Source organism: Mesocricetus auratus, unplaced genomic scaffold, assembly GCF_017639785.1.
Source record: "Mesocricetus auratus isolate SY011 unplaced genomic scaffold, BCM_Maur_2.0 Super-Scaffold_100007, whole genome shotgun sequence".
Lineage (NCBI taxonomy): Eukaryota > Metazoa > Chordata > Mammalia > Rodentia > Cricetidae > Mesocricetus > Mesocricetus auratus.
The window spans coordinates 78544306-78571378 of record NW_024429191.1 but is presented as its reverse complement, the minus strand read 5'-3'; the positions used below and the strand labels follow the sequence as shown (position 1 = coordinate 78571378).

Below are 27073 nucleotides of genomic sequence, written 5' to 3'. Positions count from 1 at the left end.
CTACATAGTGAGACCCTGGCTCAAACTTTTTTCCTGAAAAATGAAACATTTTAAAAATGGAAACTTGTAGCTCAGATATGGCGGGAGCAACCTGTGATCTCAGCACTTAGGTGGAGGCTCAAGGCCAGCCTCACCATCGTACTGAATTTGAGGCCATCCTTACCATCGTACTGAACTTGATGCTAGCCTGACCTACATGAGACCCTGCCTCCAAAACAAAACAAAAACTTGTATTTATTTATTCATTTTGGTTTTTGAGGCAGAGCTTCTCTGTGTAGCTTTGGAGCCTCTCCTGGAACTTTCTCTGTAGACCAGGGTGGCCTTGAACTCACAGAGATCTGCCTGCCTCTGCCTCCTGAGTGCTGGGATTAAAGTCATGCGCCACCACCGCCCCAGCAAACTTTTATTTATTTATTTAGTTTTGGTTTTTTGAGACAGGGTTTCTCTGTGTTGTTTTGGAGCCTGTTCTGGAACCTGCTCTGTAGACCATGCTGGTCTTGAACTCATGGAGATCCACCTGCCTCTGCCTCCTGAGTGTTGGGATTAAAGTCATGTGCCACCAACGCCCAGCCAAACTTGTATTTTTTTAATAAAAGGAAGATAGTCCCTTCCTTTTATTCTGGAGATCCTAAACATTGACTTACCTCATATATTTGTTTATGCTGTGTGGCACTCACCTATTTGATACATCTACTTTTCCTTTTAAGGATTTATTTATTTATTATGTATACAGTGTTCTGCTTGTGTGTTTGTATGCATTCCAGGAGGGGGCACCAGATCTCATTATAGAGGTTTTGAGCCACCATGTGGTTGCTGGGAATTGAACTCAGGACCTCTGGAAGAGCAGCCATGTTCTTAATCTCTGAACCATCTCTCTAGTCCTGAAATGTCTGCTTTTTCTTGTTTGTTGTTTATTTAGACAGTCTTTCTCTCTTCTAAAAATATTTATTTATTTTTATTTGCATTGGTGTTTTCGTGTGTGTATGCCTGTGTAAGCATGTCAGGTTCCCTGGAACTGTAGTTACAGACACTTGTGAGCTGCCATATGGGTTCTGGGAATTGAATCTAGGTCCTCTGGAAGAGCAGTCAGTGTTTTTAACTGCTGAGCTATGTCTCCAGCCAGCCCTAATGGATATACATATAAGTGTGTGTGTGTGTGTGTGTGTGTGTGTGTGTGTGTGTAACTCACTTTGCAGCCAAGGCTGGCTACAGACTTGTAGAAATTCTCCTGCTTCAATCCCCTGAGAGCTGGCATCACAAGCATGAGTCACCATAGCTAATTTAAAACTTTTGCCAGGTGGTGGTTGTTGTATTTTTTAAAAAGCAGCTCTAGAGAAAAAGACTCCATGAGGCAGAGGGGTTTTTTATTAAGGGGAAAGGATCATAAAAAAGGGAACGGGGAGAGGAGACTGGCCTCCTGGGACAGGGGCAGTGGGGGGAGAGAGAGGAGAGAGAGAGAGAGAGGAACAGACAGAAAAAAGGAGAGAAAAAGAGAGAGGGATGGGAGTTGGGAAGGGTCCTTTTGAAAGGGAACATATTGAACAGGCCCAGGTGGTGCTCTTAGTGGCTGCAGCTGAGGGCATATCCTGTCAGAATCCCAAAGGCAGGCAAATACAAATGCCTAAATACTAACAGTGGTGGCACACACCTTTAATCCCAGAATTTGAGGCAGAGGCAGTCAGATATTTGAGTTTGAGGCCTGCCTGGTCTATATAGTGAGTTCCAGGGCAGCCAGGGACACATAGAGAGACCCTGTCTCGAAAAACCAAATCAAAGCAAACCAAAACCAAAGCAAACAAAAACCCTGCCTCTTTTGTGTATTATTTCCTTAAAGTGGCTGTTAGGCACTCCAAAGGTACAGAGCCTGATTCTGCTGGGTATCTTTCTAGTTGTCACATAGTCACTGGGTTACTTATAAGTGCTACGAGATTTGGTGCATAATTATCTAAATAGCTCAGAGACCTCTTTCAATTTCCATCCAAGGGGAAACCATTGTATCTTGGAAGCCACAGAGGGGATCCAGGAGCAGAGTCTTTGCTAATTGCCCTTCCACACTAGTCAGAGCCCCTGGGACTCAGGAATATGTGTCTTGCGGGAAACATGAGTCACTCCGCCAACGCACAGCTGGACTCTCCCAAGCCGAGCACAATGGAGATGTGGAAACTAGAGGCCTCACTGGAATCTATATTCCAAGCGGGGTTCACACTCTTCCTGTTGTTGCATTGTGAAATGGAAACACTGTTTCCTGGGAAAGGGGCCAAATTCCACCAAAGACACCAGGCTGCAATCTGCACAGCTGCTAAATGCTTCTGTGTTTGTAGAGAACGTCTTGTTTTGAAAGTTGGGTGTTGGTTCCAAACAGATGAAAAGAAAGGGGGTGGGCTCAGCTCATGTATAGCATAAGTTTGTCAGGAACACTCGAACATTGTCCTTGACTAGTTCAAGTAAGAGAAACTGAAAAGGGCCATGTAGGTTGCTTGCCACATATGCATGTCAACTGTTCTGACATGTCCCTCATGGATACGAACATACTTCATGCTTACAACATTCTTAGTTATTATTGCTATTGTTTTAATGTAAAAATCTGTATGGGTGTTTTTCCTGCATATGTGTCTGTGCACCAGTATGTGCCTGGTGTCTGAGAAGGCCAGAGGAGGGTATTGGATCTCCTGCGAAGTTATAGACAGCTCCCAGCAGCTACCGTGTGTAGGGAAAAGGGACCAGTCAAAGAAACACACCCTGAGCAGAACCAAAGAAACACACTTTGGCCCTGCAACCAGAACTAAAGAAATGTATCTTGACCCTGAAACCAGTGCCAAAAGAACACACTTTGTCCCTGGAATCAGAGTCAGTGAAAGAAATGCACCCTGGCCCTAAAATTGGAGCCAAAAGGCTAAAAAGGACCAGAGAAAGAAACACACTGTGACCCTGAAACCAGAGCCAAATCTGACCCTAATCCTGTGTAAAAAGTAACCAATCTCGGAGCAGAGCTCTAGCCAATCTGAGCTCAGCACTGAAATCGGACCAATCCCTACTCTGGAAGCCCTATAAACCCTGTGTCTGTTCAGTTTGTGTCTGTTCATGATAGGACAGCCACTCTCCTGGATTCGTCCCTTCCAATAAACCCCTTCAATGAGCTTTGGGTGAAGATCTCTTGCGGCAGGCGACAGAGCAGAGGAGACCCTGGGCAGAGCCAGAGCAGAGCGAGCAGGGCTGTTAACACTTGTCCCGGGAAACCTTCCATTGGCAAAGCCGTCCGTTCCCCGCTCTCTGCTCACTGGGAGCAGAGCTGAACGGTAGCAACTGCGCCCGAGAAACCTCCTGCCCAGCAAAACTGCTACACTGGGTGAACATCCCCAGCTGGAAGACCCTGTCCTGCTGGAATGGAGCTGATACACTGAGGAAGCCTTTCTCTGAGGCTGGGCTGTAAGCAGCTGAGCTTACTGCAACCTGTGGTGGTCCTTGGCTCCCGAGCTCCAGGATACCTTTCCACCTGAGCTGTGTAACACTCAGTATTCTGTGACTCCCGAGTGCCAGAATACCTGACCCACTCCTGTTCCATCCCTATCCCCATCCAACCGAAATGCTTACAGCGTGTGGTTGCTGGGAATTGAACCTGGATCCTCTGGAAGAACAGCCAGTGTTCTGAACTGTTGAACCCTCTCTCCAGTCCTGCTGTTATTCTGAGTGTCACCTTGGTGGCCTGGAACTGTCTATGTAGCTGAGTATGACTCTGAACTCCTGAGCCTCTTGCCCACACCTCCCACACGCTGATATTACAGACATGCACCACCAGCCCTAGTCTTTAGTTTGTTTTTTGAGACAGGGTTTTTCTGTGTAACAGCACTAGTTGTCCTGGAACTCCCTTTGTAGACCAGGATGGCCTGGAACTCACAGGCCTAGTCTTTTTGTTTTGTCTGGTTTATTTTTCCCACCCAAGTACTAACCAGGCCCGATCCTGATTAGCTGCTGAGATCAGACAAGATCAGGCTCGCTCAGGGTAGTATGGCCATAGACTGATTTGTTTTTCCAGACAGGGTTTCTCTGTGTAGCCCTCGATGTCCTGTAGACCAGGCTGGCCTCAAACTCACAGATCTGCCTGCTTCTGCCTCCTGAGTGTTGGGATTAAAGGAGTGCACCAACCCTGCCTGGTAGGCCTAATCTTAAATATATGTTTTGTTAGTGTTAGCTGGGCGTTGGTGGCGCACGCCTTTAATCCCAGCACTCGGGAGGCAGAGGCAGGCGGATCTCTGTGAGTTCGAGGCCAGGTTGGACCGACAGCCTCCAAAACAGAGAAACTCTGTCTCATAAAATATATATATATATATGTTTTGTTTTGTATGGTGGTTTTTCCATTACATTGTACTTGCTGGGTACATTTGGGTGCAAGCATAGCTCCCAGAACTGACTGTAAGCTCCTTAAGCCCCAGATCATGTCTTTCCATCTCTAGGATCCCACCTCCTGCTACTACATCTCCTAGCTATCTTGCTATATTTCTGGTTGTGATCCCAGCCTTTACCCGATGAGCCATGTCTCCAGTCTTCCTAATTGCTTCTAAACCCAACTCCTTAAAAAAAGCTTTGTTGCATTTATTGTGTGTGATGCAATACATGCATAAGTATTGAGTATACATGTGTGGAGGTCAGGGAACAATTTGATGGAATCAGCCCTCTCTTTCCACTTTAAGATGAACTCAGATCGTCATCTTGGTGGCAAGCATCTTTACCCATTAAGCTGCCTTGCTGTCCCTTCTCTGTCTCCTTTTCACAGAGGAAATTTAAGATACACAATAGTGGGATGAGTATAAATAGCTGACGTATTTGTTTATCACAGAATGAATAAATCTAATTAAACCAGGAAACATTATCAAGAGTGATTGTGTACAACTGAGAACTAACAAAGTTTAATTTTAGGCTGTCGTTTGAGACCAGTTCTCGTGCAACCCAAACTGGCCTCAAATTTGCTTTGTAGCAGAGAACAGCCTTGAACTCCTGGTCCTCCTGTCCTCCACATCTGGAGTGCTGGGAGAACAGGTGTGCACCATCACACCTATTTTCTGTGGTGCTGGGGATCGAACTGAATTTTGTGTATGCTTAGCCAGCACTCTACTGACTGGGCTACAATCCCAAAGCTGAATTACTTTAAAAATGTTGTTTGGAGCTGGAGATGTAAGTTGTGATGGAGCATATTTTTTGAGGCAGTCTTTCTTATGCTGCCATGAAGTCCAGCTAGCTTTGAACTCAAGATCCTCCTTCTGGACTAGAGAGATGACTCAGTGGTTAAGAGTGCTCACTGTTCTTGCAAAGGACCTGAGTTTAGCTCTAGCCAACCATGTCAGGTGTCTCATAATTACCTGTAACTCCAGCTCCAGGGGATATAACACTCTTTTTCTGGTCTCTGCTAGTACACACATACATGTATACACACACACACACACACACACACACACACTCTGTATTCCCACTGGATAGGCGTCAAAGAAGTCCTGGTATAATTGGAGACAGCAAATACACACAGAGAAAGAAGTAATGACAAATGACAGTGATACCAAAAGATGTGATGGTTATGGCTTGTCTTTGGAATAGGATGGATCAGGGTAACTGGACTAGCAAGAGACAAATAAGAGGTTAATGTAAAAGAAGGAGAAACTGATAACAATCATTAGTAAGTACTGAAGGCTAGATGCCTGACAAAACCCCACAGCAATGCCTCATGACCCCACCATCTCGAGTAAGGTAAAGCCACAGAACGTTCCTCCTTTCCAAAGGGAGCTGACAATCAAGGCAGCATTTCAGGAAAATTAAGCAGTCCTGCTGGGCCTGCAGTGTGAACTGAAGAGAAGAGGGTTAAAGCTCAGAAAGGGACTGGAGAGATGGATGGCCTAGGAGCCCCCTCCCCCAGAAGCTGACTTATGGTAAACAAACAACAAGACTGCATGTTTTGCACTTGTAGAGGACCCACATTCAATTCTCAGCACCCACATTGGGTGGCTCACAACCACCTGTAATTCCATCTCCAGGACCTTTTATTTTCTGATTTTTTTAGATTTACTTTTACTATTTTATGTGTGTGAGTGTTTTGCCTGTATGTACATTTGCACACCACATTTATGCTTGGGGCCCAAGAAGGTGGTGAGCCTCCATGTGGGTGCTGAGAATTGAACCCAGGTCCTTCACAACAGCAAGCAATGCTCTTAACCATGGAGTCAACTCTCAAGGAGCCCCTTTTCTGATTTTTTTAAAAAAGATGTTTTTATTCTATGTGTGTGGTTGTTTTCTCCATAAGGATGTCTATGCATGCCTAGGGCCCGAGGAGGCCAGAAGAAGGCATTGGCTCCTCTAGAACAGGAGTCACAGATGGTTGTTAACTGCCGTGTGGATGCTGGGAACCAAACCCGAGTCCCTTTGCAAGCCAATGCTCTCAGCTGAGCCATCTCTCCAGTCCTCTTCTGGCCCCTGAAGGCACCCACTCTCACATACACATACCCACACAGACACAAGTGTTTACATATAATTAAAAATAAAGTCATAGATTCTGAAGAGATGAGTCAGTTAAAAACACTTGCTGCTCTTGCAGAGGACCAGAGTGTGGTTCTCAATACAGGTGGGTCACAGCTCTCTGTAACTCCAGTTCCAGGGAATTGGATACCCTTTTCCATATTTCTGGGGAATTCATACAATTATATGCATACACACAGTGTACAAACACACACACACACACCACACACAAATGCATTCTAAAAATCTTCAAAACAATTAAAACAGATGTTTTTTAAAAAGGATACAACAATATACTAGGAGAACATTGTAGCAATGCAGGCATCTGTGAATGACAGTAAGATGACTTCAGGAACGGAAAGGACTGGGAAGCAATAATAAGGGAGGAACACGCAGACCATGGGATTTCACTTCCTTTGGGAAGGATGCGCAGGAGAGAAGCTAGAAGAAATTCCAAGTTTGGAGTGTACTGTGACTTGAGAGGATAATGGCACCATCAACAAATAAGTTCACTCTCCTACTGCAGGAAAGATACTTGGTTGAGTTTGGATAATGTGGGATGTCTAAGTAGGCTGTGAGGAATAGGAGAAGGGAGTCTTGCTTTTGGGAAATTGATCAGAGTCTAAGGCTAATTATTGAAAATACTGAAGTAAGTCGGACATGGCGGTACAGGTCTTTAGTGCCAGCTCTATGGAGGCAGAGACAGGTGGATCTCTGTAAGTTCAATGCCAGCCTGGTCTACACAGAAGGCTCCAGGACAGCTACATAGTGAGACCCTTTTTAAAAAAAACAATAAAAATTAAGCAGGGCTGGCCATTGGTGGTGCAGCCTTTGATCCCAGCACTAGGGAGGCAGAGGCAGGTGGATCTCTGTGAGTTCGAGGCCAGCCTGGTCTACAGAGCAAGTTCCAGGACAGCCTCTAAAAAAATACAAAGAAACCCTGTCTCGAAAAACAAAAACAAACAAAACAAAAAAAAGTTTAAGCAGGATGTAGAGGCACATACTTTCAGTTCTAGCATTCTGGAGGCAGTGTCAGGTGGATCTCTGTGAGTTCAAGGCCAGTCTGGTCTACATAGCAAGTTCCAAGGAAGGTAGGGCTTCATAGTGAGATCCTGTCTTGAAATAAAAAGTTATTGATTCGTGTATTGCAGTTCTGAGAATGGAACCCAAGACAGGGCCTTACATACTCTAGTTACGTGACTCCACTAAAATAGATCCCATCCCAGTATCTATTCTGCTGTTTGTTCATTTGCCTGAGACAGGGTCTCACGTAGCCAGAGTGGCGTCAAACTCATTATGTAACTGAGGCCCTTCAACTCCTGATTCTCTTGCTTCTGTCTCCCCAATGCTGATTACATGTGTCACTACCCCTAGCTGCCAACATATTGATTTTTTTTTAAAGAGACAAGGAATTTTTGAGGAGGAGAAACATACAAACAGCCTAAAGCCCTTTTATATACGTCAGAGAAACAAAACAGTTTAGAGCTGGTGTGGGGTTGCCTGCTGTTTGTGGCAGCTGTGAGCCAGCTGCTGAGGGGCTGGCCTTGGTTTCTCTGATGTAAGGACACATCATCCATCCCAACTGTTCATTGTTCACAAAACACACTGTCTCCCTGGGATCTGCCCCAGCTGGGATCCAAAGCTGAGCGGAACAGATTTTACACCTTTTGTTGTATTTCCTTAAATGTAAACTAGTAAAACTAAGGACAGAAATGATGAGATGGACAGTACTTGGCTATTTTTACCATCCACTTTCATAACTTATGCTGTCTCCAGGGTTGTGAAGGTCCCTTCCTTTTACAGGCGGTCCTCTATCCTGGAAGCCCTCTCCCACTCTCCCCAGAAGCTGGCCCATGGTGAATTCTTGCCCTTTATTAATCAGATGCATGGTTGGAGGTATGGTAGAGCACTGGGAAAGTCTAGATGCTGACAAGTCTCTCTCTCTGTCTCTCTGTCTCTCTGTCTGTCTCTCTGTCTCTCTGTCTCTCTCTCTCTCTGTGTGTGTGTGTGTGTGTGTGTGTGTGTGTGTGTCTTTCCTGCACCAAAGGAAACTTTTGTTTTGACCTCACTATTCTCGGCAACCAAAGCACACCACAGAACAGCACACATTTCAACGAGCAGACAGAGCAATGGCAAACTCCAAGATAAACCTGAAAGGTGGCAATGGCGTGTGGAGTGCAATTACAAAGGAAAAGAGACTGCTGATTTCCACTGAAATGGAGTGAAGTTTCTGGAAAGGACTGCTGGGCTCCAGGTCTGTGTCAGGGCTGGTAAAGCATCCATAGAGCTCAACACACCCTCTGTCGGAACTAGCTGGCATTTAATAAGACACCCCACCTCCCACCCCTCCCCCAGAGAAAAGCTAGCTGATGTGGATATTTTTGCAACATAGCTGTGCAGGGGTAGGACCCTTTTGCAAAAATTCTTTGGGAGGGAGGGAGGCATCAAATGAGTCAGATCTGTATTCATGGGGCTACCCTCTGCGACATAACCTGACTCATCCACATTCCTTTTGAAGAAGTGGACTGCAAAGACTTTCCTGCAGGGAAAGCCGTAATGGCATTGACTTAATGATTGCTTTAGCAAGCATGTAGCCACAAAAAACGAATCATCCATAGATGTTCCTCTTTAATACGTCATTTGTAAATGTCCACTGATAAGGAACTGGTTGAATATGTTATAGTGCATGCATACATGGGAAAATAAAGCAATTTTGTGTGGGAAAGAATCTTAAATATTAACAACTCAAAAAATAAAAAAGGACTATGTATGTGTATATATAATATGATTCTATGTGCACAAAATGTCTTTCTTTCTTTTTTCTTTTGAAACAGGGCAGTACTGGCTGGCTTGGAACTCTCCTATGTAGACTAGAATAGCTTCAATTTTATAGAGATCTCCCTGCCTCTGCCTCTCAAGTGCTGGGATTAAAAGTGTATGTCACCATACCCACCTTTTTTTCTTTTTAAAAGAAAAATAGGGGGCCTGGAGAGAGGCTCAGCGGTTAAGAGTACTGGCTGCTTTTACTAGAGGACCTGGGTTTAATTCTCAGCATCCACAGGGCAGCTCACAACTGTTTGTAACTCCAGTTCCAGGAATCCAACACCCTCACACAGACATACACTCAGACAAAACACCAATGCACATAAAAATTTTTTTTTAAAAGAAAGAAAAATAGGGTCTTGCTATTGTAGCCCAGGTTGGCCTCCAACTCATAATCATCTCGCTTCGGCCTCTCAAGAGCTGGGATTACAGGTATATATGATTACATCTAACTTATGTGTATAGAAATATGCCTGGTGGTGGTTGCCATGCCTTTGATCCCAGCACTTGGGAGGTAGAGACAGGCGATCTCTGGGAGTTCAAGGCCAACCTGGTCTACAGAGTGATTTCCAGGACAGCCAGGCCTACACAGAGAAACCCTATCAAAGAAAAAAAAAAAAGGGAAAGAAATGCTATAGAAAATTCTGCAGGGAAATACTAACAACGGTTTCTTGGGAGGGAGAAAAACTAATTGCTGGGATAGGAAAGGAAGTACAATTTCCTCAGCTGGGCATGGTGGAGTCTATCTATAATCCCAGTGCTCTGCAGGCTGAGGCAGGAGAATCACCAGGAGACCGTGAGTGTGAGGCCAGCTGGAGCTAGCAAGACCCTGACTCAAGGAACAAGAATAGCTGGGCATGTTGGTGCAAGCCTATAATCCAAAAGAAAACAACAAACAAAACAAATGGCTTCCTTCCACACAGTATTACGGTTTTTTGAGACAGGGTTTCTCTGTATTGCTTTGAAGCCTATCCTGGCACTCGCTCTGTAGAGCAGACTGACCTCGAACTCACAGAGATCCTGCCTCTGCCTCCAGAGCACTGTGATTAAAGGTGTGCACCACTAACACCCAGCCTGTATTACTTTTTGTGCTATTTTCATTCTGTACCTTGCCTGCTACATAATGTACTTAGGGGATGCTGCTGAGATGGAGCGATAGGTAAAACTGCTTTCCACCAAGCCTGATGATCTGAGTTTGATTCTAAATACTCACAGTAGAAAGAGAGAACTGACTCCTAAGAGTTGTCCTCTGACCTGTGCACATGAGTGCCTACACACGTGTGCGCGCACACACACACACACACACACACACACAGAGTATGCAACTAATTCTTTTAATTTTTAAAAGATGTCTTCGGGTTGGAGAGATGGCTCAGAGGTTAAGAGCACTGGCTGCTCTTCCAGAGGTCCTGAGTTCAATTCCCAGCAACTACATGGTGGCTCACAACTATCTGTAATGAGATCTAATACCCTCTTCTCACCTGCAGGGATACATGCAGACACAATACTGTGTACATAACAAATAAATAAATAAATATTTTTAAAAAGATGTCTTCATTTATTAAGTGTCTTCCTTGCATGTATGTATGTATACTATTTGTTTGTCTAGGGCTGGTCAGAAGAGGGCATCAGACCCCCTGGAACTGGAGTTACGAATGGTCATGAGCCACCATGTGGATGCTGGGAACCGAACCTGGTCTTCTGCAACAGCAACACTGCTCTTAACCCAAGAGCCAACTCTTCAGTGTACCCGCACTCTGGAAGGACAGGCATAGGAGTAGTTTAAGGTCCAGTAAGACTTTCTTCTGTCACTCTTTTTTTCTCAAAGCTGTATCAATTTGTTTGTTCTGTTTTTTAGAGACAGGGTTTCTCTGTGTAGCCCTAGCTCTCTTGGAACTTGCTTTGTAGACCAGCTTGGCCTTGAACTCACAGAGATCTGCTTACCTCTGCCTCCTGAGTGCTGGGGTTAAAGGTGTGTGCCGCCACAGCCGGCTGAGGGTCACTCTTTAAAGTGAGAAAGCCACTTGTCTCTGAGGAAACCGATTGGAATGCTGTACTCTGTGGTCCCTAAAGTTCTGTATTCTACACGGCAATCTCCTGCTCCACAGGTTGGCAATTCTCTGACTGGATTTCTGACTGGATTGCTGACACTTGAGTCCCCACTCTTTTTTTTTTTTTTGGTTTTACGAGACAGGGTTTCTCTGTATTGTTTTGGAGGCTGTCAGTCCAGTCCGGCCTCGAACTCATAGAGATCCGCCTGCCTCTGCCTCCCGAGTGCTGGGATTAAAGGCGTGTGCCACCACCGCCCGGTGAGTCCCCACTCTTAATGATAGTGGGTAACAGACTAGAAGTGACCTTTTGCCGAGCCTCAGCCGGGGAACCCCAAGCCTGATTTCCTAAGCAGGGAAAAGGTTTTCAGAATCTCTGTGGGAAAGGGAATTATGGTGGCTCCAGGGATTGCTGAGCGCCAGATGTGGGAGCCAGATGTGGGAGCCAGATGTGGGAGCAGGGCAGCTTGTGTTTCTAGACCTCTGTGCTAAGGAATCTTCTGTGCCTGCTCAGTACGCCTTGGTGCCCACTAGGAAGACGACTGCTTGTTTCCCCATTAGGGAATATCGCCATAGTTGTCCCTTTTCTGCCCCAACGAAAGATTCTGCGTACTGGAGTCCAGAGACTTGGGGCTAAGAGCAAATGCTAACAGTAACCTGGAATGAACCCTGGCGAGCCACCTGCCTTCCTTGGCCTTCCTTTCTCTGCTAGATAAGGGGTTGGGGTTCCATGACCTCCTTGAATACTCACCTAATCTTTCTGGGAACCCGAGGAAAGAACAAGTCTGATGCCACACTCACTCTCTGAGGTCAGAGTCAGCTAGATTTCTGCTGGAGGGTCCACAGGGAGAGGTCATTCTTAGAGAGATGACTAAAAGCCTTCACTATGTTTTATTTCTCACCTTAATCCTGCCCTGTTCTGACAATTCTAAGAGAAACCTAGAGGCCCTTAGTAGGCCGACTTCATTCTCCCTTCCTCTTCACTAACAGGGCCACGAGCTTTGGGGACAGTGGTAGCTCGGTGTATAGGTGGTGGGGCGGACCCTCAGATCCCTTTGAAAAAGTTGTATAGGATAAGAATTCTACAAGGGCACTGGGCATAGACAAAAATGTTTGCTTACACCTAATCACGCTCCATCTGTACTAATCTTAAAAGGCTGGAGTGGGTTTGTGGATGGAAAAAAACCTAACTAAAAGAGAGAAAAAGTAGAGCACACTCGGAGGACCTGACTCCTTCCCTCAGCTCGCATTCCTCCGCCCCAGTCCCGCTGCAGCAGCCTCCACTGCCAAGGGGGCCCTAGACTCCCGCTCCAACTATTCCAACCATCCTGGACAGGGTGGGGCGTTTGGCTCTCGGGTCCCTCTCCTTCCCCTCCCGGGTTAGTCTCCCCTTCTGCCCCGGTTCCTCCCATTCTGGGGTGGGGCCAGCCAATGGCCGACCAGACTCCGGGTTTGGCCTGGGAGTCGGGCAGCTCGCGGATTCCCCGCCCCACAATTCTGGCCAGGGTCCTGGTGCGCACGGACGTGGCTCGAGTTTCCTCGGCTCTGGGCTCCTGCTCGCTTTCCCCTGTCTCGCTCCTCCTTCTCTCCCGGTCTCCCGCTCCAGTTCCACCCGGCCGGCCCCGCACGGCTCCGGGAAGCCATGGAGGATGTCACGCTCCATATCGTCGAGCGACCGTATTCCGGATATGCAGATGCCTCTTCCGAAGGCCCGGAGCCGACCCCAGGGGAGGCACCGGCCACTGAGGAGCCGTCGGGGACCGGCTCTGACGAGCTTATCAAGTCGGACCAGGTAAACGGTGTCCTAGTGCTGAGCCTCCTGGATAAAATCATCGGCGCCGTTGACCAGATCCAGCTGACCCAAGCCCAGCTGGAGGAGCGACAGGCGGAGATGGAGGGTGCCGTGCAGAGCATCCAGGGAGAGCTGAGCAAGCTAGGCAAGGCGCACGCCACCACGAGCAACACAGTGAGCAAGTTGCTGGAGAAGGTGCGCAAGGTCAGCGTCAACGTGAAGACGGTGCGCGGCAGCCTGGAGCGCCAGGCGGGCCAGATAAAGAAGCTGGAGGTCAACGAGGCGGAGCTGCTGCGGCGCCGCAACTTTAAAGTCATGATCTACCAGGTGAGCCCGTGGGCAGACTACGTCCAGAGTGGGGGCCATCCTACCCGCAGCTCCGGCCCTGAGATCTGGGTGAGGGACACCCAGTTGAAGTTCGTCTCTCCGTCAACCTGGTCCGGTGGGAGCGGTCAGGAACTCCTCCCTCCTTCCTGCAAACCCAGCTGGAGTGGGGTGCCTGGGGTGGAGGATTCTTGGGGCGCAGTGAGGGGCTCACTAAGGGACTCATTCGTGCCTCCCTGGAGCCCAGGCCCCTCCCTGCGGTGTGTACCTCCTAGTCGAAAAGTTAGCGCGGGGGGCGGGGGGAAGAGGCTGGACTTGGGAACGCTGAATGCTCCCAGCTTGTCTCTGTCAAATGTCTTCCCACTTGAAGGAAGTTTTGTGGGGATAATACCCGAGGTCCCTGGTGGTCTTTTAGGGACCCCCTGTAAGCAGACACTGACTGTGGGGCCCGGGCCTGGGGCCTCCGGTGCTACGAGCCCGATATAGCGAGTGATTCAGGGCTCAGGCACGCACCGGCGGGGGCGCCGTGCAAGGGACACGACCGTCAGCCCCCCTCACCCTACCCCGCACCCCCGCACCAGCCTCGGCTGCCCACGCGCGTCCCCTTGCTGCCTGCCATCTGTCCCTGGCCTCAAGGCACTTTCAGGTCCTTTGGGACACCGTGTCTCGTGGTGTGCGGGTGCCCTTAGCTTCTACTGGGAGCGGGTGGGGCGGGTAGGGGTGGGCGTTAGGAGAGCAAGTGGGGCTGGTGAAGGTGGCGGTCTGGGCGCGGTGAATCAACCCCCCCTCCCCTGCATAACTGCGGGGGCGGTGTCCTGAGCCGTGAAGGTGCTAGCGGGTGGAGGCTGGCACACTCAGGCGCCATCCTTTGCTTTCTTTGCACCTTTCTGAGTTCCTCCTGCCTGGATACAAATGTAGCTTTTGTATCTTCACCCTTAAAGCAACTGGCAGTCTCAATGCTGATTCAGCCCCCTGCGCATCCCATCCCTGACCCCACTTAGAGTTAAGTATGAGCTGAGTGAGGAATTGGTGTTCTTTCCCTAGACGGAAATGTGCTGAGCCCTGCCTCCTTGTTGGGCCTGGTTGATGCTCCCACTCCTAGACTGAGGGCTGTGGGGGTTAGTTTATACTCCCGAGGGGAATGGAAAGAAAAAGGAAGACTTAAGTTTCCCACATGCCCCACCTTCAAGAAACTGTATCAGGGAGCTGTAGTCACTAACTGCTTTTGAGCTTTGCTCGATGATGGTGCTTTAAAGTAACCACATGGTGTGAGATGAGGTCCTTAGCATGATTTCCCTAAGGGTGCCCAAGAGCGATGCAGATGGGAGCCAGTGTCTGGAGTTGAACGGAACCTACTATATGCTCTGGGACTTTGGGGTAGGATTAGGCAGAAACAGGACTGCTCCCAGCTCCTGCCTCTACATACTGCTGAGGGACTCTTTCAAGAGGCTCTTTTTTTTTTTTTTCAAAGTTTTGCCTTGCTGATGCATACCCGTGACTCCATCATTTCCAGAGGCCAAGACAGCCTGGGACATATGACACAACCTTGTCTAAAACCAAAAACGCTTTGCTTCTCCCACTTATAGTACCCGTTTGTTAGGAGAAAGTTTTTGCTTCCCATGCAATCTAACTGTTTAGTAGCAGTTTGGGACTTGGGGCCCTGTGAGTTGTTTTGGGGACTTGTGTGTCCTTTACAGGTGACATCCAGTCTGAGACAGTAAGTAGCTTTCTCCTTCAGAACCTGGGCTTATCACAAAGAACTTGGATAAGTGACTTTCTTATTTTAAATGTCCCAGGTTGTGCAACTTGGGGACATTTTCAGCCTGTAGGAAAACCTTCCTGTGCTGAGAGAAATGACTGGTATTGGGTGGATGGGGGACATCTCTGCTGAGATCAGTGCCCTTTGGGCTGTTCCTTCCATTTGGCAGGCGTCGCTATCTGAATAGTGGGGTGGGGGGACACTCACTAGATGACTTTGAGTACATGTGAACCAAGCCAGTGGGTGAGGTAGAGTGGCTTGAGGCTGGAAAGATGGCTGAGTCGTAAACAGCCCTGGCTGCTCTTCCAGGGAACCAAGTTTCCAGGGAACCAAATGATGGCCAACAGCAATCTGACTCCAGCTCCAGAGGGGTCCGACACCCTCTTCTGTCTCTGCAGGTACACTGCACCCATGTGGAGCACAGTCGTGTACACAGGCAACCCCCCTCCACACACACACAATCTGAAAAGAAAGAAAGACTCGCCAGGCATTGGTGGCGCACGCCTTTAATCCCAGCACTTGGGAGGCAGAGGCAGGCGGATCTCTGTGAGTTCGAGGCCAGCCTGGTCTACAAGAGCTAGTTCCAGGACAGCCTCCAAAGCCACAGAGAAACCCTGTCTCAAAAAAAAAAAAAAAGAAAGAAAGAAAGACTCGCTTAAGTCAAGCCCCCCAACCCACAGGGGGAATAACTAAGAGCGTAGTCCCTGACCCTGGGACAAGCTCGGAGGTAAGGACTGACTTACGGTGCACGGGGCAGGGCTCAGGCTTACAGAGCTTCCTTGCGCTGCCCCACAGATGTGCCAAGTGGGGGTGAAGGGGTTGGGGGTTGGAGGGAAGCAGCGTGCTCTCTTCCTGGGTCTGCAGAGGTCCACGGTCTGGGAAAAGAATGGGGTAAAAATAGCCATGTGTCTTGGCAGGCCTAATAGGGAAGACCGGGGGGCGGCGAGCATTTATGGGAAACTCGGGATAAGGAGATGGCCAGGCAGAGAGCAAGGGAGTGAGGGTGTGGTGTGTGGCTGGAAAAGGGCTCCTGGACGATAGGAGTTTTTTAGAGGGGGAAGGGAAATGAGAGTCTACCTTCTCCACTACAGATGTGGGAGGTCATGATGTAGAAGAAGTTACCCGAGGGCCTGGAAATCACAGGAGTGGGATCAGGGTAGGTGATCCCTTGTATGGCTATAAACAAAAGCTAACAGTTTGGCATCTCATTCTGTGCTGTAGAGAGATACTCAGCTAGGGAACAGCTAGTGACGGGGGGAAGTGAATTCTACTAGTGGTGGTAAAGTGAGGGATTCTGGGAGGTCTAGGTCATATTGTTTGGGTGGAAGCAGTTGCTCTGAAATACCATGCAACTTGGGAGAATTGAAATCCACACAATCATTTTTACAAGTGATGATTTGGATGTTTTCAGAGCTATATTAGAAGCTACAAGGGGCGATAAAGTGGAAACAAATATTTTCTGGAAGTTGTAATTTTTCCAGTCTCAAGCATGCTAGGCAAGTGATTTACCATTGCCCCATATCCCCAGACTGTGGAATAGTTCAGAAGCAGCAAAACTGATACCCATTAGATCTGCTCCAAAGGCCTGGGCATAGGACCTAGAAGTATTGAAGAGATTAGGTTACCCACGGACATTAAAGGTGTGGACAGTATGGTTGGAATGAGGGTTTGCTGGCTTCTTCTCCTCAAACCTTCACCCAACCTTAAATTCCTTCCTTCCTGTACTCCAAGTGAATCACAGATACCCTTCTCTGGAAGAACCCTAAACCTTAATCTAAAAATACTCAAAGGTTGTTGCTCTGGTCCCTTTCCCCGCCTAAATCTCATCACAGTCAAGTGAGTCTACCATGCCATTCTTCCTAACAGATGACTTTGGGATGTTTTTCTTGGTCTTGGACTGCAAAGCAGACAGAGTATTTTTAGGAGGCAATCCTACCATATGCCCACCTACCCCCTTTTTAAAAGTTAAATCTGACTGTTGTAAACAACCAAGGTTGCTTTTTTTGTTTGTTTTTGTTTTTGGAGACTGAGTTTCTCTGTGGCTTTGGAGCCTGTCCTGGAACTAGCTCTTGTAGACCAGGCTGATTTCGAACTCACAGAGATCCTCTGCCTCTGCCTCTTGAGTGCTGGGATTAAAGGAGAGGGCCAATCACCGCCCAGCTATAAAAGCCAAAGTTAAAAAGGTGAGACAAAGGGCATAAAGCAGGCAACTGGCAGCAAAAGGGAATGGAATATTATGGCAGGCAACAACCTCAGAGATGAGGGGGTGCTTGTGTAGTTTTTGGAATCCCATCAATGTGAATATTTCATCACTCCGTCCTAGACCTCTGAGCTAGAAGATAACCAGCTTGGTCCTCTCCATGGTGTGTCTTAGGAAGCTGGGGCCCAAATGGGGGAAGTTGCTTGCTTATCGTCACTTAAGGGATGAGGGGTGAAAATAGGCCAGCTGAATGGGGTGGTGCACAGCTGGATCCCAAGCTCTCTGGAGGCTATGGAAGCAGGATTGTGAGTTTGAGGTCAGTCTATGCTACTTAGGGAGATAACCACCAACACCCAAACATGCAAACGGTAGGGAATGGGACTTTAACTTAGTTGGTAGAGTGCTTGCTTGGCATGCATTAAAGCCCAGAGTTCCATCTCTAGTACCACATACACTGGCTAGGTGATCTGTGCCTGTTATCCCAGTACTCTGGCAGTAGAGGCAGTAGGATTAGAAGTTCAAGGTCACTCTCGGGAACCTAGCCTGGTTGAGCCCAACCTGAGCTACATGAGACACCAACTCAACAACTAGCAAATTGGGCAAGGACCTGGGCATGTTGTTCATTGCCTGGATGCCCTTTGATATGTGTGTGTACACGTGTATTTGTGCAGACACATGTACGATGTTGGCTACAAGTGGCCAGCAGTGGGATATCAATGGCCATTAGTTGCTCAAGCTCCTGAGTGCTGAAGTAGAATGGTTACCCAGCCCCATGGCAGTGGGGAGGGGAAAGGTGCCCAGTGTAAGGTTAAACTCCAGGCCAGCCGTGGGTATCCCTTGCTTAGGTTCCCGTTCTAGGGGAGAGCCATTTTCCACGCCACCCCCCTGCCACTTCTGCCTCCTGCCCGTACTTGGCATGCTGGGACCTGTTGCTGCTTTGGGGTTTTAGGAATACATGCCTTACTGAACATCACTATTGTCCAAGTCTGCCATTCCCTCTAATTGTCCCTCTCCCGAGGTCTCCACCCAAAACAAGAGTGTGAGCTCAACTCTTCAGAGGGTCAGAAGCAGCCACTGGGAACCCTACAAGCCCACCTGTCCCCAAGACAGTTTGTTTTTATATTCTGATTTCTTCCTGTGTTATAGAGTCGGATATTCTAAGCAAGGGAGGCACGAGGAAGAATCATGGCCAAAGGAAAGTAGCCAGAGTCCCTCTTCTGTGCATGTCCCTTTCCTTATCCGGGGCGGCACCCACGCATGCCCATCCTGCCTCCAGGAACAGCAAGAAGGAAGGGAGTGTGTGTCTTTTCCACTCATTGGAGCCTCCCTGTTAGAGTTTACCAGTTGGTCTCAAAATATTCCTTCTCCATTCCTTGGCAGCTTCTTCTCCCCTTCTCTCCTGCCCTCAGTAGCCACAGTCATCTCGTGCATGATAGGGGCATCCTAAGGGTAGAAGGTGGAAGCCCAAGAAGAGAACCAAGGAACATTCTAGAGGACGGGAGGGAGGTGGAAGGGGTTCAGTTAAAGCTGTGTTTATTAATTCATGGGCTTGGGCTCATCCCACCCCTTCTAGCCCCAGGGCCCTCCCAAAGAAGCATTTCAAATGTGGTTCCGGCCCACCCTAACCCATTCCTGAACCTCTCCCTCTTCAACCAGACAGAGCTCTGCAGTGCCACAGAGGCTGCTTTCTGTCAACCTCCCCGCACCCATCCATCCCAAGTGCCATTTAAACCCCTTTTCCTCATCTTAGCCCAAGAAGAAGCCGAATGCACCCTTCGGCCCCGCCACACCCAAGATTGCATCTCTTGACCTTCTGCCTGAGACTGAGCCCTTTCACCTGAAGCCGGAAACAGTGCCTGAGCGCCCAGCCTTTGAGCAGATGCCCAGCCCACTGCCCAATTACCCAGAGCCTGGGCCCCGACCCATCCCAGAGGAGCCAACGGCTGGTGGGAGCATGTAGGGTCTCCTGGGACCCTGGGGCCAGTTCCTCCCGGCTGCCATCACTTGACGGAAGCCAGTGCTTCGATGGCCTGTCCTTTTAAGCTGCTGTTCCTTATGGACTGGCAATGGGTGTTAGAAAAATGCTCGCATCGTGCAGCGCTCGGGCAAATGTGGCGCGTGAAGTGTGGGTGGGAGGTAAAGAGGGGGGATCCTCTCCTCCTTGGTGCCGATGTTTTGTTCTCCCAGTGCTGGGCACGGACCCCGGAACCTCATGCACGCTAAGCAAATACTCAACCACAGAACTGTGCTCCTTGATGTCTTTTTAACTTGTAGCCCTTCTGGCGTCAGACTTGAGTTGCATGAAGCTGCATGAAACTGGGTGTGTCTTCTGATTCTCTCCCCCTCTCCCCTCCCCCTTCCCCTCAGGGGCAGGCCAGTCTGGCTCAAAACCTCTTTGGAGGGGAGCCTTCATGAGGCCCAGGCCTGGGAGCTGCTCTGTGCCCTCTTCACCCACTCTCTGTAGCTGAGGAAAACATTTGCACTTACTTTTTTTTTTCATTTTCTCTTAGAAAATGTTTTGCAAAGGGATTCCTTATATTTGCCAGATCTTGCCTTGGGTGGGGCACCCACAGGCTGCCAGCTCAGAGAGGCCCAAAGGGCGGACATTTTAGCTGCCTCCAGTGCACAAGGCTTCTCAACTCCTTTTTTATTTCTTTCTCTATGATCACCCCCTAAGGAGCCCTTGTAGATTTTTTCCCCATCTTCTTCCCTCATGAAAACTGATTTTTTTTTTTTTTGGTTTTTCGAGACAGGGTTTCTCTGTGGCTTTGGAGGCTGTCCTGGAACTCGCTTGGTAGTCCAGCCAGGCTGGCCTCGAACTCACAGAGATCCGCCTGCCTCTGCCTCCCGAGTGCTGGGATTAAAGGCGTGCGCCACCAACGCCCGGCGAAAACTGAATATTATATATACAATATATGATTATTTTTGTATGGAGGTTTTTTTTTTTTGAGCACCACAACCGTTCTAATATCCAAGGCCCCTGCCACCTTCTGAGAGTCAATTTTCATCCTCTTGGGAACAATGTCATCCCTGTCAAGAAAGGGTGCTATAGCAGAAGAGAGCCCCTTCCTGCTTTTGATGTTTTAATCTCCTTGTTTTGGTACCCAAAGCAGAGGTCCTGGCCTTTTAGGACTCCCTCTTCGTTTCTCCTTCCTAATGCATCTTCCGCTCCACAATGCAGCCTTTTTCCTTTTTCTTTTTTTGTTTGCTTCTTGAGACAGTGTTTCTCTGTGTAACAGTTCTGGTTGTCCTTGAACTCCAGGACAGGCTGGCCTCAAATTCCCTGAGATCCACCTGCTTCTGCCTCCCAAGTGCTGGGATTAAAGGCATTCCCCCCCACACCCACAGCTTTTTAAATATTTTTGGTATGCTCCTTAAGCAGATCTTGGGTCTTGGAATCATCTCCACTGTCTTCCTCAGCACTAGCTGTAGACAGATCTGGTTAGCACTAAATCAAGAGAGGCTCCTACCCACAGCTGGGTAGTACCTGTTCCTTCTCTCTAACAGATATGAAATGCTGAGGGCATAGTGGTGCTCAATTAGATAATATTTGTAAAATGAGCTTTCTCAGCCAGCAGGTCTTACTTTTCCGCAACAGGGTTGGGAGGTGAAGTGTAAGGGGGGGAACCTCCCTGGGGGCCTCTCTACATCCATCCTGACTTGGGGAGCTGTGTGTGTTTGGCTGTGCATGCTTTTGTTTGGACCTGGTCATTAAAGGTAACTCTGGAATCCAAGCCTGTTGGGAGTGGTGGTTTCCCTTAATAAAAACGGGAAAACAGAACAAGCAGACCCCTCCCTTCTTTCTTTCCATGAGGCCCCTCCATGGCCCTAATCACTCTGCCAGCGCAGTAAGGGTGAGACAAAGGTACCTGACCCGCGTGCCCAGGGTAAGGGGAGGTCCTTTTGGATTGTGTTGGTGGCTGTTGTAGCAACACGAGGACTGGGTGGGCCCAAGGCAGCGCTCCAAGGCTGTGAGTCATGAGGGAAGCCTGGCGTGGAAATGGGGGTGGAAAAGAGGAATCCGTTAATGGAGGGGAAAAGCTAATGGTGATGTTCAGAACCAGCCTACAGGACAATGTGCAGGGACTCGGGCCAAATTGTTTTCTCACCCCACCCTGCAACCTTCCACCCAGAAGACGGTGTCTCCAGTAAAAGCCGTCATTCCAGAGGAAGCCCACCACGAAGGGGGTTACATTTCTCAGGCACCATACCCGAAAAGTCCAGGCATAGACTTTCCCTCCCTGGGATTGTGCCCCAACACTGCAGCAATGGAAGCTGGCAGGCAGGAAAAGCCTGGAGTTGTTTTTTTTTTTTTTTTTTTGAGCTCAGCTGGCAAAGACCAATGTCTAGAAAGTTAAAGAGGTCAGGGAGGCCACCTAGCTGGGGATCGGGGTGGGATGTGGGGGCAGTCGGGGGTATAGGAGAGGGGCAGGCATTTGTTACCCAGGAGTTGGGACTGTTTCCTGACTATTCCTTGTTCAGCCTGCATTGCTTGACCTTAGTAAAAGGGGGTGTGGGGTTCTCTCTCCTACTCTTTGGTGAGACCTGGGTGGGTTTTCAGTGTGGGAGATGAGAAATAGACAAAATTTTTAATTTTTTTAAATTAAGGCAGGAAAAAAGTTTAAAACAGGGTACCACTGTGTAGTCCTGGCTGTCCTGGAACTCACTTTGTAGGCCAGGCTGGCCTTGAATTCACAGAGAACTATCTGCCTCTGCCTTCTGAGTGCTGGAATAAAAGGCATCCAATACCAACTGGTCTAAGAGGTGATTTTTTGTTTGTTTGTTTGTTTGTTTGTTTGTTTTTCAAGGCAGGGTTTCTTTGTGTAGCCCTGGCTGTCCTAGAACTTGCTTTACCTGCCTCTGCCTCTGGAGTGCTACCATTGCCTAGCTTTTTTTTTTTTTTTTTTTTTTTTTTAGTTTTTCAAGACAAGGTTTCTCTGTGGCTTTGGAGGCTGTCCTGGAACTCACTCACTCTGTAGACCAGGCTGGCCTCGAACTCACAGAGATCCGCCTGCCTCTGCCTCCCGAGTGCTGGGATTAAGGGCGTGCGCCACCAATGCCCGGCTGCTTTTTTTTTTTATACTGGTATTATAGGTGATTCTGGATTGAGATGCATGAAGAGATGGCAGAGAGTTTAATCCTAGGGAGTCTTAAAATGATGTGTAAACCCCAATGATGTCAGTGTCTAGGTACAGGCAGGATGACTGCAAGTGACTCAAAGTCAGAAGGAATGCTAGGAGAGGCTGGGACCGTCCTACACTCAGTACAAGAAAATCATTCCTTCAATGCCTCGGTGAATAAGAGGCAGAAGGATGGCACATGCCCTAGGAGTCCGGTGATAGTACCTGAGTCCACCACTTATGGCAGGTGGAGACTACAAATCCCAGCATGCCTTGTGCTCAGGCTACCCTGCCTGCTGGGAGGTGTAGTAATGTAACAGATAGCTTGAGGTGGCTTGGTGCCCAGTGAGCTAGTGCCCAGTTGGGAGACTACGTGAAAGCATCGTTCCCTCTTTGTTCCTGCTAATGTTATTGACAAGGAGGGAAGGAAGTTGGGAGGAGGTGTTCCTAGTTTCTAATGTAAACCAGGAAGCCCTAGGGGATGTGAATGGGAGGGAATAGGAAAGGGATTGGGTGTGGGGAAGGGATTTCTGTAGCAGGTGGTATAAAGATTTCATGCAGCCTACCAATAGGTGTGTGTGTGTGTGTGTGTGTGTGTGTGTGTGTGTGTCTATTCTTTCTTCATGTGTATCTTTCCTCATGTGTATCTTTCTATGAGAAGAACCAATCTATGTTGCCCCGTTTTCTCAGGGAATGGGATTATTTTATAATTCTGGAAAATGACCTTGAGAAAACAGTTTAGAAAAACGTGCATTCCCCCCCCCCCACTCCTTGGGCTTAAATACCAAAAGCAAGTCTGGGCCTCTATAGGAGCCTCCATCTATCATCCGGGCCAGACCCTTTCAGTTCTAAGCTCACCCACGTCTACTCTTTGGTGGTGGCAGTGTGTTGGGGGATCCTAAGATGAAGAAATGTCGATCCCAAGTCAGGTTATCGACAAATCTCCACAGAATCAAGGCTAGGACTGGTGCTAGGCTCTCTGAGAGGAAGAGGAGAGCTCAGAGCTAGCTTTGAGATCCGGGATTGTAGGCAGTCCAGCGTCACTTTCCCCAATCCTGGCTTTTAAGCTCTGGCCTGAAAAACAAAGCAAGCCTAGAAAAGCAGCCCTCCCCTATACTCCAGGGCAAGGAACGCAGTTCTAGAAGAAATGTCCAGACCGAGGAGAAAACAGTTACTTGGCGTTCAGCCAGCGTCTCCCCTTTCCTCCATTAACTTACATGTCGGGGTAGGGGATGTCCACTGGTGGAGCCTAATAACAGGAGAAAGTCAAGGACGGAGGCGGGGCTGCAGGCAGAGCGCTCCTCCCCCAAAACTGATTCAATCCTAAGAACTCACTTCTTTTACTTTAGCTTAAAGCCACCCACCTGGGATTCGCTTTGAAGTCACCCCTAGCTCATTCCAAACTTCTAACCATCCCCAAACCGACTGTGTCCTTCGGGGCAGCGAGTAAACCAGGGCACCAGAGGGCGCTCTGCTATTTACAAAGTTAAACTGTACCTTCCGAAGTCACAATGGCTTACAGCAATCCTAGGGGTAGCGGTAGCCATAAGTGTGCTAGGGTTTGAGGGTCCCTGGAATATTTAGTCCAAGTACAATCATAATGCCGACCAGCGTCTGAACAAGCTTTGCTCTCTCCTCCTCTGTATAGCGACCATCCAACGCGCACGTTGTGACCCACCCTGTACCGGGCACTGCGGTGTTCAGGAGTGAACAAGTCAGGTGGATTTCACCCTCACAACATAGGTCCCCATGCTCTCCCCAGGAGCGCCACTACCCCAATCGGTTTCGCCCGGGGTCCCATCCTTCAGCCCTTGCTCTGCCAGCTCCGGTGGCATCTCTCATCTCGGTTCTGTTCTCTTAGGATGAAGTCAAGCTGCCCGCCAAACTGAGCGTGAGCAAGTCGCTGAAAGAGTCGGAGGCGCTGCCGGAGAAGGAGGGTGACGAGCTGGGCGAGGGCGAGCGACCCGAGGAGGACGCCGCGATCGAGCTGTCGTCGGACGAGGCGGTGGAAGTGGAGGAGGTGATCGAGGAGTCCCGCGCCGAGCGCATCAAGCGCAGTGGCCTGCGGCGCGTGGACGACTTCAAGAAGGCCTTCTCCAAGGAGAAGATGGAGAAGACCAAGGTGCGTACGCGCGAGAACCTGGAGAAGACTCGCCTGAAGACTAAGGAGAACCTGGAGAAGACGCGGCACACGCTGGAGAAGCGCATGAACAAGCTGGGCACGCGCCTGGTCCCCGTGGAGAGACGCGAGAAGCTGAAGACATCGCGCGACAAGCTGCGCAAGTCCTTCACGCCCGACCACGTGGTGTACGCGCGCTCCAAGACCGCCGTCTACAAGGTGCCGCCCTTCACCTTTCACGTCAAGAAGATCCGCGAGGGCGAGGTAGAGGTGCTGAAGGCCACCGAGATGGTGGAGGTGGGTCCTGATGACGACGAGGTTGGCGCAGAGCGCGGCGAGGCCACCGATCTGCTTCGCGGAAGCAGCCCCGACGTGCACACGCTGTTGGAGATCACCGAAGAGTCAGATGCAGTCCTAGTGGACAAGAGCGACAGCGACTGAGCAGGACTCTGCCCTGGAGGCCGGTTCCTGACCCTGCCGCTCCCTGACCCCCCACCCCTGCCCACCTCCTTTCTCTTTTCAAACTTTCTATTTCGCATTCTCTTCAGCCCCATGCTGGTTGAGCTTTTTCTAAGCTGAAAACACACCCTGGAAGCGCATCCCTTCATAGCACAAGCCTTAGGCCGAGGGGAGGTGGTCTCCCACCATGGACAGTCTCAATTTGGACACAGTCTGGGTAGAAAATAGGAAGAATGGCCTGGTCTCGGATGCTTTTTAAACTTAGCTCTCCAGTTAGGCCCCTTTGGGGGAATCTGCCTCCTACTCGGCCTCTCCACCATAGCTTCATACTCAACCGCAGCACTCTCGCTTCCTGGGCCGTTTTACCTTACCCCCATCCCAGGAGACTCAAGCCAAAATTTCTGCAAGAGGAAAGAGTGAATCCTAAAGACACCTCTTGCAGGGACAGCTTTTTAGTGCCAGCTTGCTATCCCAGCTACCTGGGAGGCTGAGACGGGAGAATTGAAAACTCAAGGCCTGTCTGGACTATAGAGTAAGTCAAAGCCAGCCCGCGTATTTCAGTGAGACCCTATTTCAAAATAAGAAGAGATGGCTGGGGTGAATCAGTGATAGAGCCCGTGCTTAGAAGGTGGTGGCAGCAATCAAGGTGCCATGAAGAAAGAATATGATTAGGGAGACCTTTGCTCTTATGGGAGGTAGCCCACTGGAAGACATGAGGGCCTTTGGGGGAGCCTAAGACAATATGGTGAGGTGGAAGCAGAGTGTGCGTAGACCCTGGATAAAGGTCCCACCGAAGTGAGCAGGAGGCAAGCAGAGCTCGGGAAAGGATGGTAGGTGTGGGGGGAGGGGACCATTTACAAGTCTACAAAATCTGCACGCAGGAGCACATGAGTATGGTTTTGGAAAGAAAGGGGAAAATAGAGGAGAAAGTTGAAATGGGATTTTAAAAAAAGGCATGCCCTGTTTAGCAACACAAAGAAACTGAAGCAAGAATCCCACTCTGGTAGGGTCTCAGGGCGCAGGAAGGTTTCAGGAACAGGAAGGAGGGCAGTCAGTTCTAGAAGTGTATTCCAAAGAGAGGTAAGCTGGACTGGATCCTCTCTTCCAGGGTCTGGGAATTGCTTTCTGGGAAGCCTAGTTTTCCAATCCCCAAAAATCGGGATTCCAGCAGGGGGCAGCAGCAAGCTGTGGAAAACTAGCAGTTCCGGAGGGAGGTCATAGGGAGAGAGCAAGGTGCTAAGGGCCAGGCAGGGAGCAGAGATTCTGAGCGCACTCGGGGAAGCCCACCCCAGCTCCCTCCCAGCAGCTTTTAGTGTGGATCCTTCCCTAGTGTAAAGCTGCAGAACTTACCAAGACCTCCCTAAGTTCCTTGCCTTTGGGGACACCTTACCTGAAAGTTTGTGGGTAGGGTGCTGCTTCTTGTTGGAGGCTTCATATCTGTAATCATTGACCAGGCTTTCTCCTGAAGACACAGTGGTCCCGCCTTCCCCTCCCCGTTAAAGGCTATTCAGGAGCAAAGACAACACCTCCCCCAAATGATGGCTAGAGGCTGCTTCCTTCTCCCCAACTGCTTATCTTCCCTACTCTGCTTTTTAGAATTGCAGCTAATTGATATCTGGGATGTGTGTTGCGGGGTGGGGGATCGAAACCACAGACCTTTTATACAATAAGAAGCTTTGCTTTTTTTTTAATTTTCCTTTTTTTTTCTTGGTTCCTTTCCCTCCTCCAAATGATTGAAGACATGAGCTGAGGGAGGTAGAATGAGGTCTCTTGGTGCTGGTGGGCTGAAGGGGCCTAAGTTGTGGGCAGATGCAGTTTCCTGTGGGCTCTGGGGGAGCCCCTCATGTTGCTGTGTTCTGGTGAGCAGCCGGACCAATAAACCTGCTTTTCTAAAAGGATTTGTGTGGGCTTATATTGTCCAAAGCAATTAC

General features: G+C 49.1%; 1 protein-coding gene across 2 annotated transcripts; it reads left to right on the top strand.

Annotated features, from left to right (window-relative positions):
* The first annotated feature begins 12830 nt into the window (after nucleotides 1-12830).
* On the top strand, nucleotides 12831-27040 carry Cavin1 (caveolae associated protein 1). Of its 2 annotated transcripts, none has more exons than XM_040749720.1 (2): nucleotides 12831-13488; nucleotides 19195-21222. In XM_040749720.1, exons 1-2 carry the CDS (start codon nucleotides 13012-13014, stop codon nucleotides 19402-19404), a joined length of 687 nt encoding a protein of 228 aa, XP_040605654.1. In that variant the 5' UTR covers nucleotides 12831-13011; the 3' UTR covers nucleotides 19405-21222. The 2 variants fall into 2 exon arrangements, with proteins under 2 accessions (XP_040605654.1, XP_005070222.1); XM_005070165.4 differs by lacking the exon at nucleotides 19195-21222 and adding an exon at nucleotides 24426-27040 and having other exon boundaries at nucleotides 12841-13488.
* Nucleotides 27041-27073: the final 33 nt, after the last annotated feature.